The following is a 20,024-nucleotide window of genomic DNA, read 5'->3' as shown; positions in this document are numbered from 1 at the left end:
AAGCATGTCGCAAGTTATTTCTCGCTCTGTAGGGGGGGTTTAAAGCCATAGGTTGAACCAGCCTGTCAGCGGCCTATGTTTCGATTTCGTCCTGTAGAGCACCCGCTCGTTAGCCCTGCGCTGCTACGCGATGCATCGGCGCCGACGACTAACCGTTTCTGGCTCTTTCCGGGCGTGGCCGGCGGGGTGTCCGCAAAGGCCCCGACCCTACAGAGGACATCCGGGGCGTCGGATGCCTGCCGCGGCTCCTCTCGTCGTTGTCGTTTCCTGCTCGAAGCCTGGCTGCTGGCCCCCGGGCTGGTGGGCTGGGACGAGCGGGTGCCCTCCGACACGGACCCGAGCTCGAGGTCGTTGATGGCGTCGATGACGCTGGCGTTGGTCGACTTTTCGTCCTGCTGGTCCAGCCAGACGTCGATGTCGGCGTCGCAGAGGATCTTGTCCTCTGTCGAGCTCGTCCAGTGGCAGTGGACATCTGAGGGGTCGCCGCGGCCCCCAGCATACAGGATGAAGTCGGAGAGGGACCTGTTGGGGACAAGTTCGCCAGCGGGGTCGCGGCTTATTTCGTGGCTCTGCCTCTTCCGGACTCGGTCTGGAGAGCCCGCTACGCGTGCGCACATGTGGTCGAGAGAGTGAAGCCCCAATAATGTTCGGCTGTCTTTGTAATGTATATCCGTATTGTCTGTTGCTGAATGGGAAACTTGTGGCTATGGATTGTCCTCATCGTGGCAATGGCACGGACCCGAGCTTTGCTATATAAGAAAACGAAGAGGTACAGCGAGAAGCCGCTCAAGGCGGGCCGGCTCCGAAAGGGACTTTGTGCATCTCAACATTGGGAGCCTAGACGTGCCCCACGAGAGTTTTAACATCCTGGACGGCTCCGGACAGAAAGCTACGAGTCTCTCCTCGCTTGTGTGGGGTCATTACAAGCTTAAAGGCTCCCCAAACGGATGGATAAGGTATGGTCAAGGATCCAAGAGGATGCTCGAACGGTCAGCCCCTTCGATCACTCAAATTAAATTATGGATGATGCCTTGGACTTTTGGGCCGATTGACAAATCACAATGGAGCAAAAGAGCCCATGGGCCAAAATAGAGATGGCGGCTTCGGGATTTCTAAAGAGCAGCCCTGCGCCGCCCCTAGCCACATCGCGTTGCGTCGCCTTTGTCGCATTGTGGAAGAGTGAACCCAATGAGAAGCAACATGTAAGCGCGACTAGCGCGCAGAAAACAGCCCACGATGATGCATTCTTGAACTGAAGGGTGCGGTCGATCGCCGGGCTAAACGTCTGCGGTCGCTGACAGCAACCGCAGGGAAGCCGCTCCGTTCCGCGGATAACCAAGCAGTTTGCATGCGGTGGCCGGCACAATGTGTTCTTGGAGAGCCTTTTTTGGTAAAAATCTGTTTAGGCAACAAAATTTGCACGCCCTGCGGGCATGGAAATGTTGTCAACGAAGCCTGTCCCTCGGCAATGACACACTATCAACAGAGGGGGTTGCGAAGGGTCGGCCGCCCTGCGACCGGGCCGCTGGTGGCTAGTTTGAAAAACCGCTTGGCGCTCTTTTTCTTCTCCTCCCCCACCGGGTGGTTCTCGGGACAGTTTTGTGTCGAGAGACGTAAAGCAGATCTGTCGCGTGGCGTGCAATGGCAGGCTGTCCTATGTTATTGCCTTTTTTTCTTCCATTTCTCATTCTTTAACTCTTCAGGGAGACAGTGCAGAAGGCATGTAAGAATATACAAATTAGAGGATGGGGTTACCGAAGCTTTTCGAAGAACCAACATGCCGACTAGTCTCAAATCTCGAGCGCCTAGTTATCCTGGTTCGACAGCTGCCTATGCCAGGATGGTTATCGTGCAGCCTGGAGCGGGCGGCCATAATGAAATGTGGAGTCGGAGATGCAGGCGGGTCAGTAAGACCATCTTCCCAAGCCGAATCGAGCCAATCGAGGTGGGAAAAGGCCGATGTTGGTCGAGCAGGAAAAAGGACTTTGGTCTTCTGGGAGGAGTCAACTTGGAAGTTGGAATAAACGACGTTAGGGCTTGGCAGGTGGTCAATAGAGTTGAAGACTGGGGCACTGGGGGAGGCTGAAGTGGGTCGAATCCCCCGGGAAGGGAATCTGCGGGTGGCGATTGCTGATTGGCATAAGCCACAATCCTCTCTGGCTCATCTTGACGATCGGCGACTGTCCGCCACAGCCAGCCGCAATCAGCCGCGACAAGCCACAGACAGCTTGGGGAACAGCTCTGGAACGCAACGACCCCCTGCTGCAGTTGCGATAGAGCTGTGCACCAGACTCGGCTTCGTTTCGTTTCGTTTCACCACCACCTTTCTGCCTCGCCGCCTCGACAATGCCGACCATTTCCTCATTCCTTCGACAACGCGGAAGTTGAATGATCGGCCAATGGCACGAATATCGCTCTTGAGATTTCCGAACAAGCTGCGCCGGCGCGTCCGGAGGAATCGAATGGCCACCCTGCTGTCTCTCCTCGCCCTGGCCCTCCTCCTGGCCGTCCCCTTTTATATCATCTACAAACCACCCGCGTTTGTCATCAACTCCTTTGCCCGCCGATGGCCCGACGTTCTCTGGCAGGTCTCGACAGACCAGAAGATTATCGGCCTCACGATAGATGATGCGCCGTCACAGCATACCACCGAGATCGTGCAGATACTCAAGGAAAACGATGCGCACGCGACCTTCTTCCTCATCGGATCACAGATGAACGGCCGCGAGGACGACATGGGCGCTATAATACAGGCTGGCAGTGAGCTGGGAAACCACGCCATGCACGACGAGGCATCGCGGTCCCTGCCCGATGGACAACTAGAGCAGGAGATATTCGAGGTCAGCCGGAAGATCAAGACCTTGTACGAGTACGAAGACGTACCGATGGTGGCCAACTACTTCCGGCCGGGTTCGGGCTTCTTCAACGACAAAATGCGGAGATTGGTCGACAAGATGGGCTTCAGGATGGTTCTGGGGAGCGTTTACCCGCACGACGCCCAGATCAGCTCTTGGCGGCTTAATACCAATCACATCTTGAGCATGGCGCGGCCGGGTGCCATTATCATCTGTCATGACAGGAGGAGCTGGACGATTCCCATGTTGCGGAAGGTCCTTCCAGAGCTGAAACGACGAGGCTATAGAATCCTCAATCTAACGGAGCTTCTGAAGGCAGTCGACACAGACAGATGAGCCTCAGGTCGGGAAGTATAGAATTATCCAAGCAGCAAGCCATGGCAATGCACGCCGCTACATTTTCTCTCGGGGTCAACTCCTGCTTGGCTCCCGAACGCCTTTGCATCCACAGAGTTGATCAAGGGGCATCGGCAATACCTGAGAATGCATAAAACTGCGACTGGAGCTGGTCTCGATCGCAGCATATCGCCAAGGACACGAACCATACAAGCGTTATAGGAATGCCACCTCGTCCCCGAATAGTGCAATGTATAAGCGCATTGCTTGCGCCAGCATGAGCACAGGAAGATGTGGAAATCATACATACTGCATGCGGAGACGGGTTGCGGCATGATCGATAGTTATAAACCGTCGTGTGTGGAACGATGGGGTATGGCCATCTAACGCTGTTTCAGGGGAGCGGTACAAGGACTATGTTCTACAAAGCTAGGGCAGCACTTAGTGGCACCCTCATTGGGACTTGTTTGGATGATTTGCGACCTGTTTCTAGGCTGGCATGGTGTAATGACTGTCATGGGGACCAGATAAATCTTTGTACAATAGGAGCCATGGATTTTATGCTGGTAGCCATTATAAATGATCGAAGATGAAAGGTAGCAACATCCTTCTCGGACTTTGGCCATCGGGATATGTCCAAGAGACCACGCAGGCAGCCGCATATTCACGGAAGAATAGCATTTAAGCGCTGTCATGAATGTACCCCTGTGACAGATGTCCCGACGTGCGAATATGCTTGAAAAAAATAAACGACTTAGATGTGATCTGTCGGCCATCTGCAGTGAGAGATTCCGCAGATATAGGCTCTCGTCACAGGTTACCGCTTAATTCGATGATTCCAAGCTGTTCCATCATAACATCCGGCCTTTGCCTCTAGATCAAAGACAGGCCATCTCTGGTGTGCCGAGTGTGACATCGATGCCCCTGAAGACACTTTCCAACAGCTCTAGTACAGCATCCCGGTGTTCGTGAATGGCGGCAGTCTCGCGTCAGATTCGCCGGGCATTTGAATTTGAAGATTTCTTGTAAACCATATATGCACCCGAAATCACACGTGCAGTCTCATGCGATGAGGCAACCAGCCACCCTGTGTGGCAGGTGAGTTCAATATACTGGGCGGTAAGTCAACAACCTTTATCTACAAGGAAGGTGCGCCAGCCATGCATTTCATCTCATCATGGCACCAAGATATTAAAAGGGGGCAAATTTCGAATCAAAGGGAGTCTCAGCAGCTACAGTTAAATGGAAAATAGATAGATAATATCAAGAAAATACAAAACGAGGAGCAAAATACAAAAGCTCAGGTCGCAGCGAGCGGTGCTCGAACTGCGACCCTACGAAATCCTCCATCCTGACTTCGTTGGATTTCATCACCAAGTTCACACTAACGGACCTGAGCGTTATACCTCCAGGCCAAACGGCCCTTCATCAGGCTTGGTTGGAAGGAGCAGAGCTGAAGTCGTATGTGAATGCTCTCGCAGCCCTCGGCATCTATTGGATGGCTCGTCACATTTCTACACTTGGCGTGTTCCTCACACTGTCTCTTGCCGCCCTCGTACGGCTTCTTCGCCCTGCTCTTCTAACACTGCTGCTCTTTCGTCTGAGTACCGGAATATTCCCAAGCCTCTGAACCTAGAGTATCCATCTCCCATCCAGAAGCGTCGAGGCCTCTTCAGATAAAATAACACCTACCACTGTACAGTAGTTTCTTGAACTGATGCCGAAAGAAACTCGTCTAAGCATTGCCCAGAATCACCTTGGTCAATACTTCGGATACCATTAATCTCCTGGCCGACCCAACACAAACAACACCCACGCGCTTCGCTTACACAAACACCTAAATCTACACAAACACAAACACCACCATAATGGAAGTGGACTCTCAAGACCTGCAGGCAAATACCTTGGTTGAAGGAATGCGTGGACAGATCCTTCACGTCCCGAATCTTCACAGCATCTTAAAAGGATGGCCTGTGAAAGCCAATACTCACTACGACCGCATAGTCCCCATTGTTGAGGGCGCCTTTGACCGGTGAGATAGCCCCAATCCGTCAGCAGTGAGTCCCAAAGAGCATACGCTCACGCGATTTATGATTCTAGGTTGGTCAAGTCACCTGTGCTTCGAGAAAAGTACCGCGAGGCCAACTACGCCAGATTCGTCAGCTTGTAAGCGGCAGACCTTACGCATTGAATTCAGATCGCTGAATCTTGTAGATACTACCCCCACCCGGGCTGGGATCGAATTCAGACACTGGCGAAGTACATTATCTGGCTGTTTTGCTGGGATGATGCCATCGACCAACAGGGCAGCGGCGACCTCAGCAACGACCTCCGTCGCGCCAAGGTTCACCGTGGCAACACAATCAGGGTCCTTGAATACATCCTTGGTCTCGCTTCCGAAGTCAGCCAGGAGCCAGAATACGACTACGTCAACGCCGAACTGAAGGCGATCGGGGATGAGCTGCAGAAGGGTTACACCCTCGGTAAGGCCCGAAGCCCCTGAATACCAGCGACGTACAAGCTGACTCGAGATACAGAGCAGCGAGAGACTTTCATGGCACAAATGCGGCGGTACATTGATAACTGTCACCAGGAACAGACTATGCGCCTCCAAGGTACTCTTCCTGATCTTGAGTCGTACTCGGAGCTTCGTCACGGAACGGCTGCTGTCTGGACTCTCTGCGCCCTCATCGAGTCAGTCGGCTGTGGATATCTTGATGCACTGCATTCCTTCTGACAACAAGTTTTTCCTTCAGGTATGGCCTGTCAGAGAATATCCCCGAGCATATTCGCTACATGGGTGAGGTCCAGACTATCTGGGCAGAGACGAGCAGAGGAATCTGGATGTGAGTGGGCATTTGATTTGTTAATTAAAGGTGGAGAGGCAACTAACAAGTTCATAGCACCAACGACATCCTTTCCCTCAAGAAGGAAATCGTAAGCCACCGCCATCTCTCTCCTCAAATGAAACTGTCTGACATGTGCGAGTAGCCCCACGATGGAAACACTGGCGAGAGTATTGTCAACGCCATTCCCATTCTCATGAAAGGGGGTTTGTCCCTCCAGGAAGCCGTCGACGCCCTGCTCGACGACCTTGCCGCATCCGTTGCCTCATTTGAGACTGCCGCCGCCGTCCTCATAGAGGCGGCCGGTGAAGGGGGACGCGAGGTAATACTGAAATATTGCGACGCATGTCGTTGTATGGTGACGGGTTCTATTCAGTTCACGTAAGTGCCCCAGCGTTCATAGTAGTGCGCACCGACTAACCTACGAAGACTTGAGTCTACAAGATACAAGCTTGCGGGCTGTGTGGAGGAGGACGGGTCCCTGGACATTGTGCTTTGAAAGCTGAAAGCCGGAAGCTTTGCAGACCGCGGGGGGCTCTGTACAGCAGCCTGGTTCTCGATGCTCTCTGCCGGGGTTGCGACGTTGGGGCCTTTATTCGGGCTCTTGGGTACACGAGTCCTTAGCCAGAAGCTATGAACGAAAAAAAGTCGCCATCACAGGTGGTTAAAGACTAGCACGCACTGCCGATTCACAGCTAGATTCAACCAAGAACCTGGCGGGTCCCATGTTTTCCAGGATCACAGCCATAGGCAATGGCGAAGCAAATGATGATTGCATGCTGTTCCATGTCTATATTAAAACAGGAGTGACGAGCATTCTACCAAGGCCATTCCTTTCAAGGAAGGGACCGTTTTGTCTATAAATCTAGATGCCCGAGAACCTCACTCTACCGGGGCAGGGGGCGGAAAAAGAAAACGCCACCCCCCCTACGCCTTCGCCTTCTTCTCGGCGGCCAACTGCTCGAATCCCTGCACCAAGTCGTCCCTCAGATCCTCCCACCCCTCGACGCCAATGCTGACGCGCAGCAGCCTCTTGTCGCAGGTGCTGTCGCTCATCGCGCGCCACTCGATCAGGCTCTCGACGCCGCCGAGCGAGGTGGCGTGGTGGAACAGGGCCATCTTGCTCGGCAGCCGCTTGGCGTCGGCCGCGTCCTTCAGCAGGAGGGCGAAGACGGGGCCGAACCCGCCGGGCATCTGCTTCTTGAGCCACTGGTCGCCCTGCTCCAGGTCCTCCTTCTGCAGGCTGGCGTGCTGCACCTTCGCGACGACGCTGCCGACGACGCCCGCCGGGTCCCGCCGGATCTCGTCGTCGAGCCAGCGCACGAGGCTCGTCGCCGACTGGCTCTGCCTCTGGACGCGCAGCTCCAGCGTCCGCATCGACCGCACGCCGAGCCACCCCTCCATGCTGCCCATGACGCTGCCGATGAAGCACCGCTCCAGGTGCAGCTCGGGGATCCACTTGTCGGCGTGCTTGGGGTGGACGGCGAGCACGCCGCACAGCATGTCCGAGTGGCCGCCAAAGTACTTGGTGCCCGAGTGCATCACGATGTCGGCGCCGAGGTCCAGGGGGTTCTGCAGGGGCGGCGGCGCGAAGGTCGCGTCGACGGTCAGGTAGGCGCCCTTGGCGCGGGCCTTGTCGGCGAAGTAGGCCAGGTTCCGGGCCTCGCCCGTCGGGTTCAGCGGCGTCTCGACGTGCAGCACGTCGCCGGCCTCGAGCTGGTCCAGCGACGCCTCGTCGAGCTCGAGCTGCTTGAGCCCGTTGAGCTTGGCGAGGACGCGGATGACGCCGTGGCAGCCGTGGTAGCCGCCGCCGATGGCCACGCGCTTCGGGTTGAGGTAGACGAGCATGGCGTGGAAGGCGGAGAGGCCCGAGGAGTAGCTCAGGGCGGGCCCGCCGAGGACCGACGAGAGGACGGCCTCGAAGCGGGTGGTGTTGGGGGCCGAGTAGCGGGAGTAGATGTGCGAGGTGGAGAGGTCAGAGAGCTGCAGGGGATGGTCAGGTGCCGGCCAGGGACGCACTCACTCGCTCACGGGCGACGACGTGGGACCGCAAGGAGCGAGCCGAGATGTGTGCAGAGACGCGGGGGGTGACTTACATCAACTTCCTCTGCAGACCGGAGCGTGTCCGGATCGCGGTTGTACTTGAACGTCGTGGAGACGTGCATGGCCGGCGCGACGTCGCGTTGGGCGCTGATGCCGTCGTCGGCATGGACGGTACGAGTGGCGAGGGACAGCTTGCTGATGCCGTCCACCGGGGCCGAGCCGGGGCCGTCCGCCGGGATGTCTCCAGCCATTGCGGTTTGGAATGCGGGTAGAGGGATGGGGAGTGACTTTTTCTTTCCTCTTTTCTCCTTGGTCCTGGAGAGGCTATGTTTGGTGTCTCACCGAAACAGCAAAAAAGATGCGAGGTTTCACAAGAGGAAGAGGATAGCGATCTACGTCGAGGACCCCGAGTCGAAGTAGAGGATTCCGAGCTATTAAGCCACGCAGGGTGTCACATAGGGAGTCACCGGCAATTGACATGGGTGGTGATGGGAGAGACGGACGGGCGGGAGAGTACCCCTCCACCCCTCCATTACGTATCAGAAGGTGGGGTCGCAACCAAACCCCGAAGACGGGTCCTGGTGCGATAAGTGCATGACGGATTCCAATTTTGGCGATAGCACGTCAGTGAGCAAACAGACGATTGGAACAACCTGCCGCGAGTGACTCCGCCAAGCTCCGGTATTCGGATTTTTTTTGGGCATCTTTGGTCGTTCCATGAGTGTGTCGAATGGCCGTAAGCGTGGGTTTTTCTACCCCATTTGCACTCGCATACTCGGGAACATTGTCCGCTCAGTGACTCACAGCAATCTCAATATCGCAATGAAGTGCCAACAGTTATCATTATCATTAAGAGCTTTCCCCCGAGGCGCCCGGCCCCGAGGCTCTGCTCGCCAAACCTAATTGCAGCCATCCGTATATGCGTAACGCAGTCGGCGCGGCGAGGCTGCCGGTTGACCCATTTCTAACCATGTCATAGCGAATGCGTCCCGTATCTCGGGCCCCAACCCGGCCAATAACGCCATATCTCACGCCGTCAAAAGCCCACACAGGGTCGTTGTATATACAAATTGAGAATGATGCCCCGCGCACGATTAATGGATTTCGGTGGTCTCGACTGATGCTGCCGACTTGGGCCGCTCGATGGTCCCCAGCTCGGAACCCTGCCCGCTCTGGCCGCGCTTCCTTCCCGCCCCGGTCAGGAAGCGCGTAACACTCGAGTTGGGCGAGATGGGGCTCTGCTCCTTGTGATCCGAATCACCGAAGCGCGAGAACAGGCCGCGCATGCGGCTGGTTTGGTGCTGCTGATGCTTATGGTCGTCCAGGCCAACGTCCTCAAAGCCCTCGTCGGCGGTGGGCAGGTCCCTGTCTGCTCGCCTGTCAATCGCGGAACGAGGCAGTCGGGGGTACCGGGCTGAATCGAGACTCTGGCGTTGCGGAACGTCGCTGTGAGGGATTGGGGACCGTGCTGTAATATCCTGCAGAGCAAGTTCCGTTAGCGGTGGCGTCACAACGAGCGGTAACGGCTCGTGGGGGAAGAACCGGCATACAAATGAACGTCGGTATGAGTCGAAAGACTCCCTTGAAATGGAAAAGTGCTCGATCTCGCCGCTATCGGTGCGGGTGTCTGTCGAGTTGCGACCAGAGCCGAGGTACTTGCGCGGCCACAAGGCTTTTTCTTCAGTTGGGGAAGGCTGCGGAGATGCATTAGCAATGTCTCAGGCGCGCGGCGAAGCTGGTCGGGAGGGTGCTCACTGGAAGATAGACTCCGCTGTCATTCACGACTGTATTGCAGACAAGAGTAAGTCAATTGGTCTCATGATACGCACTAGTTGGGTCGTGGGTGGTGGTGCGTGGGGGCGGGTGGGCAGAAGCGCATACCGCTCATCTTGTATTCACCGGTGTCCTGGCTCTTGGAGCTCATCACGCTCAGTGAAGACGAGGCCTTGGAGCCGACAGTGTCTTGTTTCTCGAAGCCGGGGTGCGACGGGTTCTGGCCATCAAGTTGCGCATTTTCATCGTGAGAAATGGCGTTTGGGCCCGGACGGCGGGTGAAAGGGTTGCGGATGGGCATGGCGGAGAAGGTGCGCGAAAGCGGGATTGTCGGAATGATTCTTGACGAAGAGCAATGTTGGATATCAGGCGGCAGTGTGTAGGATTGAAGCCAGGCCAGAGTACGGTATCGGTAGGTGAGGTGGGGAAGGGTGGGAGAAAAAAAACCCACGGACGATGTTTGAAGCGGTTTTCGAGTTTCGAGGGTAATGCTGGAACCGTTTGACAAAGAAACCGATCGGTGGATCCAGAGGGCGGGGGGACGGATAGACGGGATGGCGATGAACTATATGGCAATCTTAACCGCCCAGTTAGTTGGGTCGAGGTTGCTGATCTCGCTTTGTGCTGTTCGACCTGGTCCAGGGTCCGGTCTTAGTTCACAGTCAGATGGTGGCTTGGGTGCCCAATACCAAGCTGGATTGGGGGATAAGTGAGGCGCAGGGAGATGGAGACGGCGGGCGGAGAGGTGGATGCAGCTGTTGTGAATTTGCGGACGGGGGTCGCAAGAGAAGAGAGGTGAGAGCTGGACGTGACAATTCTTATTGCGAGAGGGAGAGAGGTGCAGAGCGTGAGCGGGCAATATCATCGGGCGGGAATCTGCAGGTTTTGGGCTGTGCTTGTGCTTCCCTTCTTCCCTTGCGTTTCGTCCCCTGCCCTGGTCTCTGCCGTGTCTTCCCTTCCCGCCCCGCGCCCACACTATGTTTCCCACCCTATCTTAGCTGGCAAACATGCCATCCATCCACAGCAGCGTGCGTACAGGCTACTGCCACTCGGGGGCTAGACGCAAGGAAGGGTGCATATCGGAGTTGGCAGTGACGAATGACCCTCTTGCCGCTGCACCCATTGGACCATGGGCATGAGGTAAGGAACCGGCTGCCGCTGGGGACACCGCCCCAGACCTCACCACCCTCCTTCTGGATCTAGGGCCGCGTGCGGAAACTGGAGTTTAGGGGACCTGGTTTGGTCCGAGAGCCCTAGCCGTGGAGGTGTGCAGGCCAAGATGCAGAGATTCCCCATCATCGCCAGGGCAGATCATCGTCACGAGCCAGACCACAGCCAACACGTTTCGTGGGCACACTGCGCCGTCGTGCTCATCAGTGGGGAGGAATAGCAAGGAGAGCCCAGAGGCCTCGGGGAATTGAGTTTCTATGGCTGCTTCTATCTCTGGCTAGTGTAAACACTGCCATGATGTGCAGTGTAGTGCACACCTTCACGGGACGGGGATTCGGGAAACCGGGAAACTTGGAACGAACCACGAACTGCCCGGGGTCCATCCAGAGGGGGAAAAAAACGTGATCAAATATCTCTCTGTGGGATGACCGGCCACACCGAACTTGCTGTAAAGCCTCTGTAGGGCAAGGGGACCTCTTGGCCTACGGGATGCAACGACGTGTGCTTGTTCCATGGTTTCCAGTCTCCTCCCAGATCGCGATGCGTTCGTTGGTAGTATACAAAAACTGCCGCCTTGATTGCAGCCATCGGTAAAGTACCACGGCGTCACATTATGTAAGCGAGCAAAGCAGGCAGGCCGGCCGGCAGGGTACCCTCCCTTCTGGAAGATGGGGTGACGCTTGCCGTCATCCACTTCGACCGGTTCGCACTTCAGCGCCCTGTCCCCGCCACGGCCGCCCCTTCCTGCCCTGATTATCCTGGCTTCCTTCGCAGCGGTTAAATGGGCCCACCACTCAACGTCGTGCTCTGAGTAGGCCGAGACCTCTCTCGAAGCTGGGCGCAAACTGGCAGCCTCTGACGGGTCACAAGCCACCTAGAAACTTACTGCATACGTATGGTAGGTAGTATCATCTCTGTCGATGAGTGCCCACTTACAGTACCACTTTCGCCGAGCTTGGGCATAGGACGGTGCACTTCGGATGCCTCGGCATCGGGGCACGAAAGGATTTCTCTCGATCGGCATGCCGTTGTTCCCCTCTCCCACCACTACCCTCCGCGGACCTGCATCATGCCCGGCCAGCCGTCCCTGATTGACCGCATCGGAGCGTAATGCGCAGAACCCGCCTATCGCATAGATGACGTTTTGACTGAATTGGCGCTTGAGCGGATCATCGACATTCCGGGCGGACAGTGAACTCGGTCATCACCGGGAGGCTACCGGGCCGCGCAATAGGACGAGGAACATTCCGTTCGGCTTGCCCGACTTCCACGAGACACATTGGGATCAAGGTGGATTCCCTCATCGAAATCGAAAAGGCCATCCGGTATTGCAAGCACCAAACCGGCAACATTTCGAGGGCGATAGTGGCCTCTTAAACAAACCCTTGCAGCTCAGAAAACCATTTCATGCCCATCTCTTCCTTTGACCAGCCAAAATCCGCATGCGGAACACCAAAACCGCCTCGTGATTCTGTTGTTGTGGCCAAGAATCGCCAGACTGTGTCGTATCCCTGGTCGACCCCGCAGATGGTAGCTTCGCTGGCTGTGTGCCAATGGGGAGGCGCCATTGTCTATCAGGCCAGGATATTTGAGCGGGGAGAAAGCTCGAGTCAGTCGGCATGAGAACATTTGCAATTGTTCAACGTGCAATGGTGCCTGAGCTTTGCGGCTATCTATTCATGGTGGATGTGGCTCGACATCGGATGCCGGATCGGGCTATCGTGAAAAGCCGCCCCGTGTGGTCGCAGTCCGGTTAGTAACCGGGAATGTGGATGCTCCAAACCGATACGGCGGCCGCGACATGAATACACATGCTACCGAGATGGCTGGACATGCCAGGCACTCATTCCACAGGCCGTTCCTGTTCGGCTTGGTGAAATATGAACGTGTTGACCAGACATTGGGGCGGACAACCGAAGACGTTTGACGTGGGAACAGCTAAGCCGACCATGTCGCTCTCGTCCTTGTCAACTGAGAGCTGCTGTTATATGTTAAATCATCGGCGGAAACCGGATTGGGCCTGATCTACCCCGTCGGTTTTTGACTATTTCTTTGTCACCTGTCGATCATGTAATTGCCGTCAATGCCAGATGATATTCGGTTGGCAACATCGTGCTTCAACTTGCAAGAGTGCTGGCACTAGCGCATCGCCTTCGCGCGCCTTTCACGATCGACCCTTCCACCAGCTTGGATATGATGGTGCACATCATGAGCACCTGCAATCTACACAGGACTTGACAACAATCTCCACTGCCAAGCTCGTTGCTCGAATGTGCAGGCTTACGTATCTTCGAAACCTTTGGAAGGCGAAGCGACGCATATCGGCTCTATTTTGGCTTGGAGCCGACCGGAGATGGCCCCCCTCCTAATGAGACTTAACCCACTGCCAGGCCGTAATATCCAAAGCTGCTACCTAGTGTCGACCGGAACCTCGTTCAGAGGTTTTCAGAGCCGCTCCCCCAAACGATGATGCCATGATAGTGCATATCTTGCCATCTTATCGCGGTTGGCGTGTGGTTTTGGCATTGACAGACAACTGGCTGGCCCCGCCACCGTCGAGTTGTCAGTCTCCATTGCCATGATCTTAGCGGGAGATTTTACTCAAACATCAAGATTTCATTCTCAACGTTGCCAACGGATCTACACGATGCTGAGACGCACGCAATCTCGAGTGTCCGTGAGAAGGATGAGCCAGGCCTGCCCCTAGCAGCCGCATTGACACCAAGCGCCGGGTTAACAGCTCCAAAGCCTACCTTGTAGGTCTACGACCTCGAGAGCTCATTGTGGGATTAGAGCTTGCTTTTTTGGACCGCATCGTGGCGCGCTAAGCCGGCGCCAGCGTTGCCCGGGTACCTAAGAAAAGAGGCAAATGGAGTAATCAACCACCGAGCGCCCAAGCAAATTAAGATGAAATGCTGTGCACTGTTAACAACTATCACAAAAAGCCCGATTCCCAAGCAAATCCTCTAGCCAACCGGGTTGCAATCGATCCCATCCCATGGTACCGTCGCTTGCCAAGACGAATCGTTGTTTTCAGGTCAATGTTGCCTTGGCCCACACGCGCGATGCGATGCGATGCGATGCGATGTAAAGCACATGCTTCCCCGCATGCTGCATTATGCGGGTGCAAGACGAGAGATCAGCGCGAAAGTAAGATATCCAGGGGTACCGCGACCGAACCGGTCTTTGGAGACTGTGCATCGCGTTCGTGTAGTTACTGTGGTCCTTCGCCCGCCCTCCGTATCGCACGTAGGCCGAATTCATGACTGAGGGCCTCATCAACAGAAGATGGCATAGCAGACTTTCAAGCAGGGGCTCTTTGTGTGAAACCAACAAGCACGCGGTAGCTGTGGAATGCAATGTATGATATAGAGCCATGACATTCATCCCGACACATGGAGCCGATGGCCCAGGCAGAGGCAATGAGCCCTACCCAACAGCACGAGAGCGCCGCAGAAGGTGGCTTGAATGCAGCCGCAAGCATGCAGAGAACGTGGTGGGATTGGACGATGATGTGGGAGAGAGCAGCTCCAGGCCCCGTCTCTCGGTCTGGAAATCAGGTGTGGCTTGCCTTCCGCCCACCCTTCGGTGGTGCCAAGTGGCAAGCTAAGGCTACCCGCGCCGTACCTTGCATTCCGCAAACGGTAATTGGACATCACTTCTGTCGTAGAACCGTGTCTTGACTTCTCTCGCCAACCCCCCCGCAACTCTCTCAAGTGGCGCCAAACTACGCATCCGCACTTCGAATCTGTAGCCTGAGTCCTCCATACCAGCTAGCATAAGCCGAGTCAAAGGCAGTTTTTGGCATGGCGGCAACACCGCTCGAGGCTGTCGAGTGAGTAGGAGCCTCGTCAAACTGTCATGGGCCAAACGCAAACGGGCCTAGTAGCTTGTCGCGATCCGCGACATGGGGTCTTGGTGGAAGAGCAGGGTTGATCCAAACATATGCCGTGCAGCGGCCACGAGTGCGGGAGCAGCGCACAGGAACCACTACGGCCTTTCTACTGCCACTTCCGACTTGGGATGCCCCTTTGGATGCACCTCGACGGTCGTGGTTGTACTCGCCCTCGCACGTCCTTGGTCGGCGCCCCATTCGTCCATGTCTGATGTCAACCTCGTCTCCACCCGGGCGAGGGAAACCGACCAGCCACTGATACATGTTGCCAGAGACGGACGCTGAAAAGGGTCGTCTTAGGTCTAAGCCAAGTCCAGTAGTCCTCTGGGCCCAGGCCTAGGGCTACTACGAGCTTGTCCATGATGGATAGCTGTGGGTGATGGGATGTGTTGTGTTGTGTTTGCTGCTGCTATCCGTGTGCCCCGTTTCGTACAAAACCTGCCGTCGTCCGCCTGAGCACTGGTGGCAGAGATGCTATTTCCCAGCCCATATTCTCTCATAAAATTCTTTGCCTGTTTAAATACGAGGCCGTTTCTATTCGCAACTTGTGTGACTAATATTTCAATTCTTCAACTTTCGTGCCGGCCATCTTGAATCCTTCACGCCACCCTTTCGGCACATACCAACACTCGCAGGACAACGCAAGATCGCAACGGGCGACTTGATTCATCTCTCTCTGCAAGGGTTACGGCGTGATCCTGTAGAGGACAACCTGTGCCAAGCCTTTTGACCTTTTGGGTTGTCCCGATGCCTCGCCACTGATACCGTTCGCCCCCAACCGCTGTTCGCCGCATTCGAACAAGAGCATATCGAACCAGTCCGATTGCAGAAACAAAGGAGACGTCACAGCTCAGAGCAGAGAGCTGACTTCAGTCGAAAGAGAGTTTTTCTTCGTCTGTTCTCATAGTTCAAGAAGAGAGCTGTGCTCCACCTCCATTCACCTCGACCACCTTTCGTCTGATATCAAGTACCTTCCTCGCCTGCCCGCCTGCCCGCCTGCTCAGACCCCGAGCTCGCTCCTCAACAATCCGCACCATATCTTTATCTTCGTCGGCAATCACGATTCACAATGGGTAAAGTTTTTGTCAGCTGGGAGCTATGGCAGCAAATGACCTTTGTAAGTATCGCGGTGGATCGACTGTCCATCATCGTGGCTAACGCATCTCTCCTAGGTCCTCGCCCTCTGCATCGGCGTAGTTTTCATCATTGGTTTCGTTAAACTATGGTGGTCAAATCGATACATGGCGAAGCTCGAGATTATCGACGCCGAGAAAAGAGCACATGCTGCAGAGATCGAGTCAACTGGCCTGCCTGCTCCACGAAAGCAGTCCGAGATCCCCTTCGGCGTCCGCGCCATCCAGTCTGGTGTCGAGGTCGAAGGTATTTGGATCTCTCGTCCCAACACCCCGGCCGTCGACTCTTCTCCCAACTCAGCCAAGGGCAAGGGCAAATATGTATCCCAGGTTCCGATCTCGCCTACATCGTCGACATACTCAGACCCATTCGGTTCCCCAGCGTCGTCTCGCGGTGGTGTCGGCCCGCAGACCTACCGCCCCAGGTCTGCGCAGAACCTTACCGTTGGAAGGGCCGATGCGCTGAGCCAGCTTGAAGGCTCATCTTCAGATGCTCCCGCCTACAACACGTACCAACCCCGTGGCGCTCCCGCAATGTCCGAGTCTTCAGACGACCCCAACAGCCCTGTCAGCCCCGTCGACCGCTCCAAGGAGACGTTCAACGGTGTCAATGTCAGAGTGCCTGCCCATGCGTCGCCCGTCAACCGCCACCTGAGCAATGCCCGCAGCGTCAGCGGAAGCATGCCACCTCCCAAGATGGGTGGCGGGGTTCGTGCCGTCAGCGGAAACCCCAAGGACAGCAGAGACTCGGCCACTGTTGGCGACTTCCCCGATCCTTTCGCAACTCCCACCGCCTCTCGGTCGCCGACCAATACCCCAGCCGATGACAATGACAGCCAGCCTACCACGCAGGGGCCCCACGTGAAGTTTGCACCCGACGAGTATATCACTAGCCAGCGCTACCCCGGCGAAGGCAGCAGCGGAAGCAGTGGAAGCAGCAGCACTCATCAAAACCAATAGATAAATCGGAATCAGAGGAGGAAGAAGATAACCAGAAAGCTATCCGATGGAGGGGGATGGGGAGGGATAATTGGGAATGATATAGGATGGTAAAGCGAGATTCCACTTATAATCGATAATTTTCTCGCACCACTCAGAATAAAAAATCAATGTATCATTAGCAAGACTGTCGAGAACAGGCAGCTAGAAGGGAAGAGCATTTTCGTGTCTCCGAAAAGGATGATAAACGAAAGGCGTTTAGGCCAGTGAAAAAGAACAGACAAGAAATACAGTGAAATACAGTGATATACAGGGCGACGATGAGAATCGTGAGATCTCTCGTCAAATCCCTTCAAACCAGAGGGAATTAACTCGACTATCCTTAATACAACAACATTCGTATGTAAAGAATAACTAGAGAAATTCAAAAAAGTGACGAATGTTGACTCGAATTCCCGATTTGCCGAAAGCGTCTAGACGCGTTGGGCGGCATGGACAAGAGGCAGATGCGGCGGGCAAAAAATAAATAAATAAAAATGGAGGGGGCGAGAAACATGCTTCGCTGGCGTGCTCGGCTCCTAGCTCTGCGCTCCGGACTTCGGCGCCCCTCCGCGATGTCGGCACCGGCGCCGGTTATGTGAAACCCCGCCACCACCAACTCGTCCCTTCAGGGCCCCCAGGGGCCCCTCGCATCCACCCCACGCAGGAAGTGGCACACGACATGACGTGCGGGAGCAGCGAGACTTGGCTCATGGGAAGCCGCCGTACTTTTTACTCAAACTCCTCGCTCTTGCCCGTACGTAGCTAGTGATTTTTCCCGCAGTCGCATCTTTGCCTAGATAATCCCAGCTTCGCCGACGAACTCGGCCCCCCTCTCTCTCCCTACCAACACCACGAAGCACACCAAAGCGGGGTCGTCTAACCCTCGTCCCATACTGCAACGTTCCTACTCAAGATCCAGTGACACCCAGAGAAGATAAGTCAGGACAGAAGAGACGGCCACAATGTCTCCCACGATACTGCACCAGGGCGCGACAAAGGGCTTCGCGGATGCGGCCTCGTACGACGCCTATCGGCCCTCGTACTCGCCCGAGGCCACGCAGCGCTTTCTTTCGCACCTGCGGATCGCGGACGTCCCGCACGCAAAAGTGCTGGACCTGGCGGCGGGGACGGGCAAGATGACGGAGGTGCTGGCGGCGCGGCACGAGGGGTTTGACGTCGTTGCTGTGGAGCCGCACGGTGACATGCGGGCGGCGCTCGAGAGGAAGGCGCTGAGGGGCGTCGATGTCCGGGACGGGTTCGCGGCCAAGCTGCCGCTGGGGGAGGAGTGGGGTGACGCGGCTGTCGTTGCGCAGGTGAGCTCGCTTCTGCTTCTTTGATCGAGAGAGACGACACGGGCGCGGATGATGGGCGCTTTCTCTATGTCCTGCGGGGAGACATCGGCTGACTTGCGTGCGGTGTGATTAGGCCTTTCACTGGTGAGTTACATGCCGTCTGGAGAAATAACCCGAGTGGGCCGAGACTCATTGTAGACACAGGTTTGCGACAGGGGAGTCTCTGAGGGAGATTCACCGTGTCCTGAAGCCGACTGCCGTACTGGGCCTGATCTGGAACATCGAGGACTGTAAGCCCCTCCCGTGCCCCGCCACCCGGAACATACCTCTGCAGCAATCAATGAGCTAACCGTTCACACACAAGACAACAAGCCGCAGCACTGGAAAGCCAGCACGCCTTGGGAGAACGCACTCAACGAGCTCGTCTTCAGCCTGGGCTCGGACGGCCAGCCGCGCTTCCGCGACTTCGTCTGGAAGGACATCTTTGACCAGCAGCTCGACTCGAACCCGCTGCGCGCCGTCCGCGACGTCGTCCTAGAGGGCGGGCGAAAGATGCCGCTCTTCAGCGTGCCCGTCGGCGAGGAGAAGGTGCCCTTCACCGTCTGGCTGACGCCGGAGGCGGTGTGGAACCGCCTGCGGACGCTGAGCCAGGTGACGGTGTTGGAAGGGGAGAAGGCCAAGGCGTTCAAGGATCAGTTTGATGAGATTTTGCGACACGAGAGCGTGGAGCGGAACGAGAAAGGTGAGGTTGCGCTGCACGGGGTCACGTACTTTGCGTGGACCTCGAGGTTGTAGGCGCGGGGATCAGCACCGTCATGAGCCTACCTTGATAGAAGAGGGGTTTGGAGCATTGGTGGAATTGAGGGTATATATTTCTTGCTTGGTAGATGTTTTTGATAAGCGCCTGCAGCATCCTAGACGAGCAAACATTCATAGACGTCTTTTCCCCTAGACTTCAATCATTTTGCTTGAGCCATAGTCGAATTCTCATCCATCGTCTCCTAAGCGTCCGCGGAGATGTACATGACTGCGGTATCATATTAGACCAAATACACCATGTGATGGGTTCAGAAAGAATCCACTCACCGTTGTTTCCTCGCACAAACGCGTCGCCATACGCCCGCCTCTTGACGCCGTTGACGTACTCCTCCGTCTTCTCCAGCGCGATGTTCATGTAGCCATCCACGGACTGCAGCTCACCTGGAGTGACATGAATGTCAGCGTAGGCTCGGCAGAAGGGGCCGGGGGCGCAGTATAGCCCGCCCTCCCCTCACTTTGACCGACGGCCGGGGGTCACTCACCCTTGTAGACGACGCCCGAGTTGAGCTTCACCGTGACGGGGTTGCCGATGATGTCGCTGAGGAAGCTGGAGGGGTCCTTGCCCTCGCCCTGGCTGATGTTGCCGTTCTCCATTGTGAGGTATGTGGGTGATTGATGAGGGTGGTTGGCGGTCGGACTCGGTTGCTCAGTCGAGTGGGAGTGAGCTGTATGTGAGTGAGTGAGTGAGTGAGGCTGGTGGACGTCAATCGTTTGGCGATGTTCGAGAATTGCTGGCAGCTGGCGACGATGCCTTGACGCTTGGGTGGAGTCGATCGCAGAAAGGTACAAGCCGCCAGGTACCACGTCCGTTGGAGGCTGTTAGTGCGCCGGAGCACCTGGTCCCAGGCCTTCCAGGGCCCTCCCAGGATGGTTCGCACTGT

General features: G+C 56.0%; 8 protein-coding genes across 8 annotated transcripts; 4 read left to right on the top strand and 4 right to left on the bottom strand.

Annotated features, from left to right (window-relative positions):
- Positions 1-39: 39 nt before the first annotated feature.
- EsH8_VI_000605 (uncharacterized protein) lies at positions 40-617 on the bottom strand (the record flags this gene model as incomplete). The annotated part of the gene is made up of 2 exons (XM_083271858.1): positions 40-91; positions 154-617. 2 exons carry the CDS (start codon positions 615-617, stop codon positions 40-42), a joined length of 516 nt encoding a protein of 171 aa, XP_083127032.1.
- A 1,845-nt stretch (positions 618-2,462) lies between these two features.
- On the top strand, positions 2,463-3,191 carry EsH8_VI_000604 (chitin deacetylase family protein; the record flags this gene model as incomplete). Its single annotated transcript, XM_083271857.1, has 1 exon — positions 2,463-3,191. One exon carries the CDS (start codon positions 2,463-2,465, stop codon positions 3,189-3,191), a length of 729 nt encoding a protein of 242 aa, XP_083127031.1.
- Positions 3,192-5,059: 1,868 nt separating this feature from the next.
- Positions 5,060-6,536, top strand: EsH8_VI_000603 (isoprenoid synthase domain-containing protein; the record flags this gene model as incomplete). The annotated part of the gene is made up of 8 exons (XM_083271856.1): positions 5,060-5,223; positions 5,292-5,357; positions 5,406-5,674; positions 5,729-5,885; positions 5,948-6,037; positions 6,095-6,128; positions 6,183-6,418; positions 6,467-6,536. 8 exons carry the CDS (start codon positions 5,060-5,062, stop codon positions 6,534-6,536), a joined length of 1,086 nt encoding a protein of 361 aa, XP_083127030.1.
- A 428-nt stretch (positions 6,537-6,964) lies between these two features.
- EsH8_VI_000602 (Cys/Met metabolism PLP-dependent enzyme-domain-containing protein) lies at positions 6,965-8,331 on the bottom strand (the record flags this gene model as incomplete). Its single annotated transcript, XM_083271855.1, has 2 exons — positions 6,965-8,020; positions 8,134-8,331. The coding sequence occupies 2 exons, from the start codon at positions 8,329-8,331 to the stop codon at positions 6,965-6,967; spliced, it is 1,254 nt and encodes a 417-aa protein (XP_083127029.1).
- An 843-nt stretch (positions 8,332-9,174) lies between these two features.
- On the bottom strand, positions 9,175-10,154 carry EsH8_VI_000601 (uncharacterized protein; the record flags this gene model as incomplete). The annotated part of the gene is made up of 4 exons (XM_083271854.1): positions 9,175-9,558; positions 9,631-9,774; positions 9,836-9,864; positions 9,962-10,154. 4 exons carry the CDS (start codon positions 10,152-10,154, stop codon positions 9,175-9,177), a joined length of 750 nt encoding a protein of 249 aa, XP_083127028.1.
- A 5,833-nt stretch (positions 10,155-15,987) lies between these two features.
- EsH8_VI_000600 (uncharacterized protein) lies at positions 15,988-17,011 on the top strand (the record flags this gene model as incomplete). The annotated part of the gene is made up of 2 exons (XM_083271853.1): positions 15,988-16,035; positions 16,091-17,011. 2 exons carry the CDS (start codon positions 15,988-15,990, stop codon positions 17,009-17,011), a joined length of 969 nt encoding a protein of 322 aa, XP_083127027.1.
- A 983-nt stretch (positions 17,012-17,994) lies between these two features.
- On the top strand, positions 17,995-19,119 carry EsH8_VI_000599 (S-adenosyl-L-methionine-dependent methyltransferase; the record flags this gene model as incomplete). The annotated part of the gene is made up of 4 exons (XM_083271852.1): positions 17,995-18,345; positions 18,458-18,468; positions 18,529-18,614; positions 18,689-19,119. The coding sequence occupies 4 exons, from the start codon at positions 17,995-17,997 to the stop codon at positions 19,117-19,119; spliced, it is 879 nt and encodes a 292-aa protein (XP_083127026.1).
- A 206-nt stretch (positions 19,120-19,325) lies between these two features.
- On the bottom strand, positions 19,326-19,737 carry EsH8_VI_000598 (U4/U6-U5 snRNP complex subunit LSM6; the record flags this gene model as incomplete). Its single annotated transcript, XM_083271851.1, has 3 exons — positions 19,326-19,351; positions 19,411-19,524; positions 19,626-19,737. 3 exons carry the CDS (start codon positions 19,735-19,737, stop codon positions 19,326-19,328), a joined length of 252 nt encoding a protein of 83 aa, XP_083127025.1.
- Positions 19,738-20,024: the final 287 nt, after the last annotated feature.

Source organism: Colletotrichum jinshuiense, chromosome 6 (genome assembly GCF_051148585.1).
Source record: "Colletotrichum jinshuiense chromosome 6, complete sequence".
Taxonomy (NCBI): Eukaryota; Fungi; Ascomycota; class Sordariomycetes; order Glomerellales; family Glomerellaceae; genus Colletotrichum; species Colletotrichum jinshuiense.
This window is presented reverse-complemented; position numbering and strand designations above follow the sequence as displayed.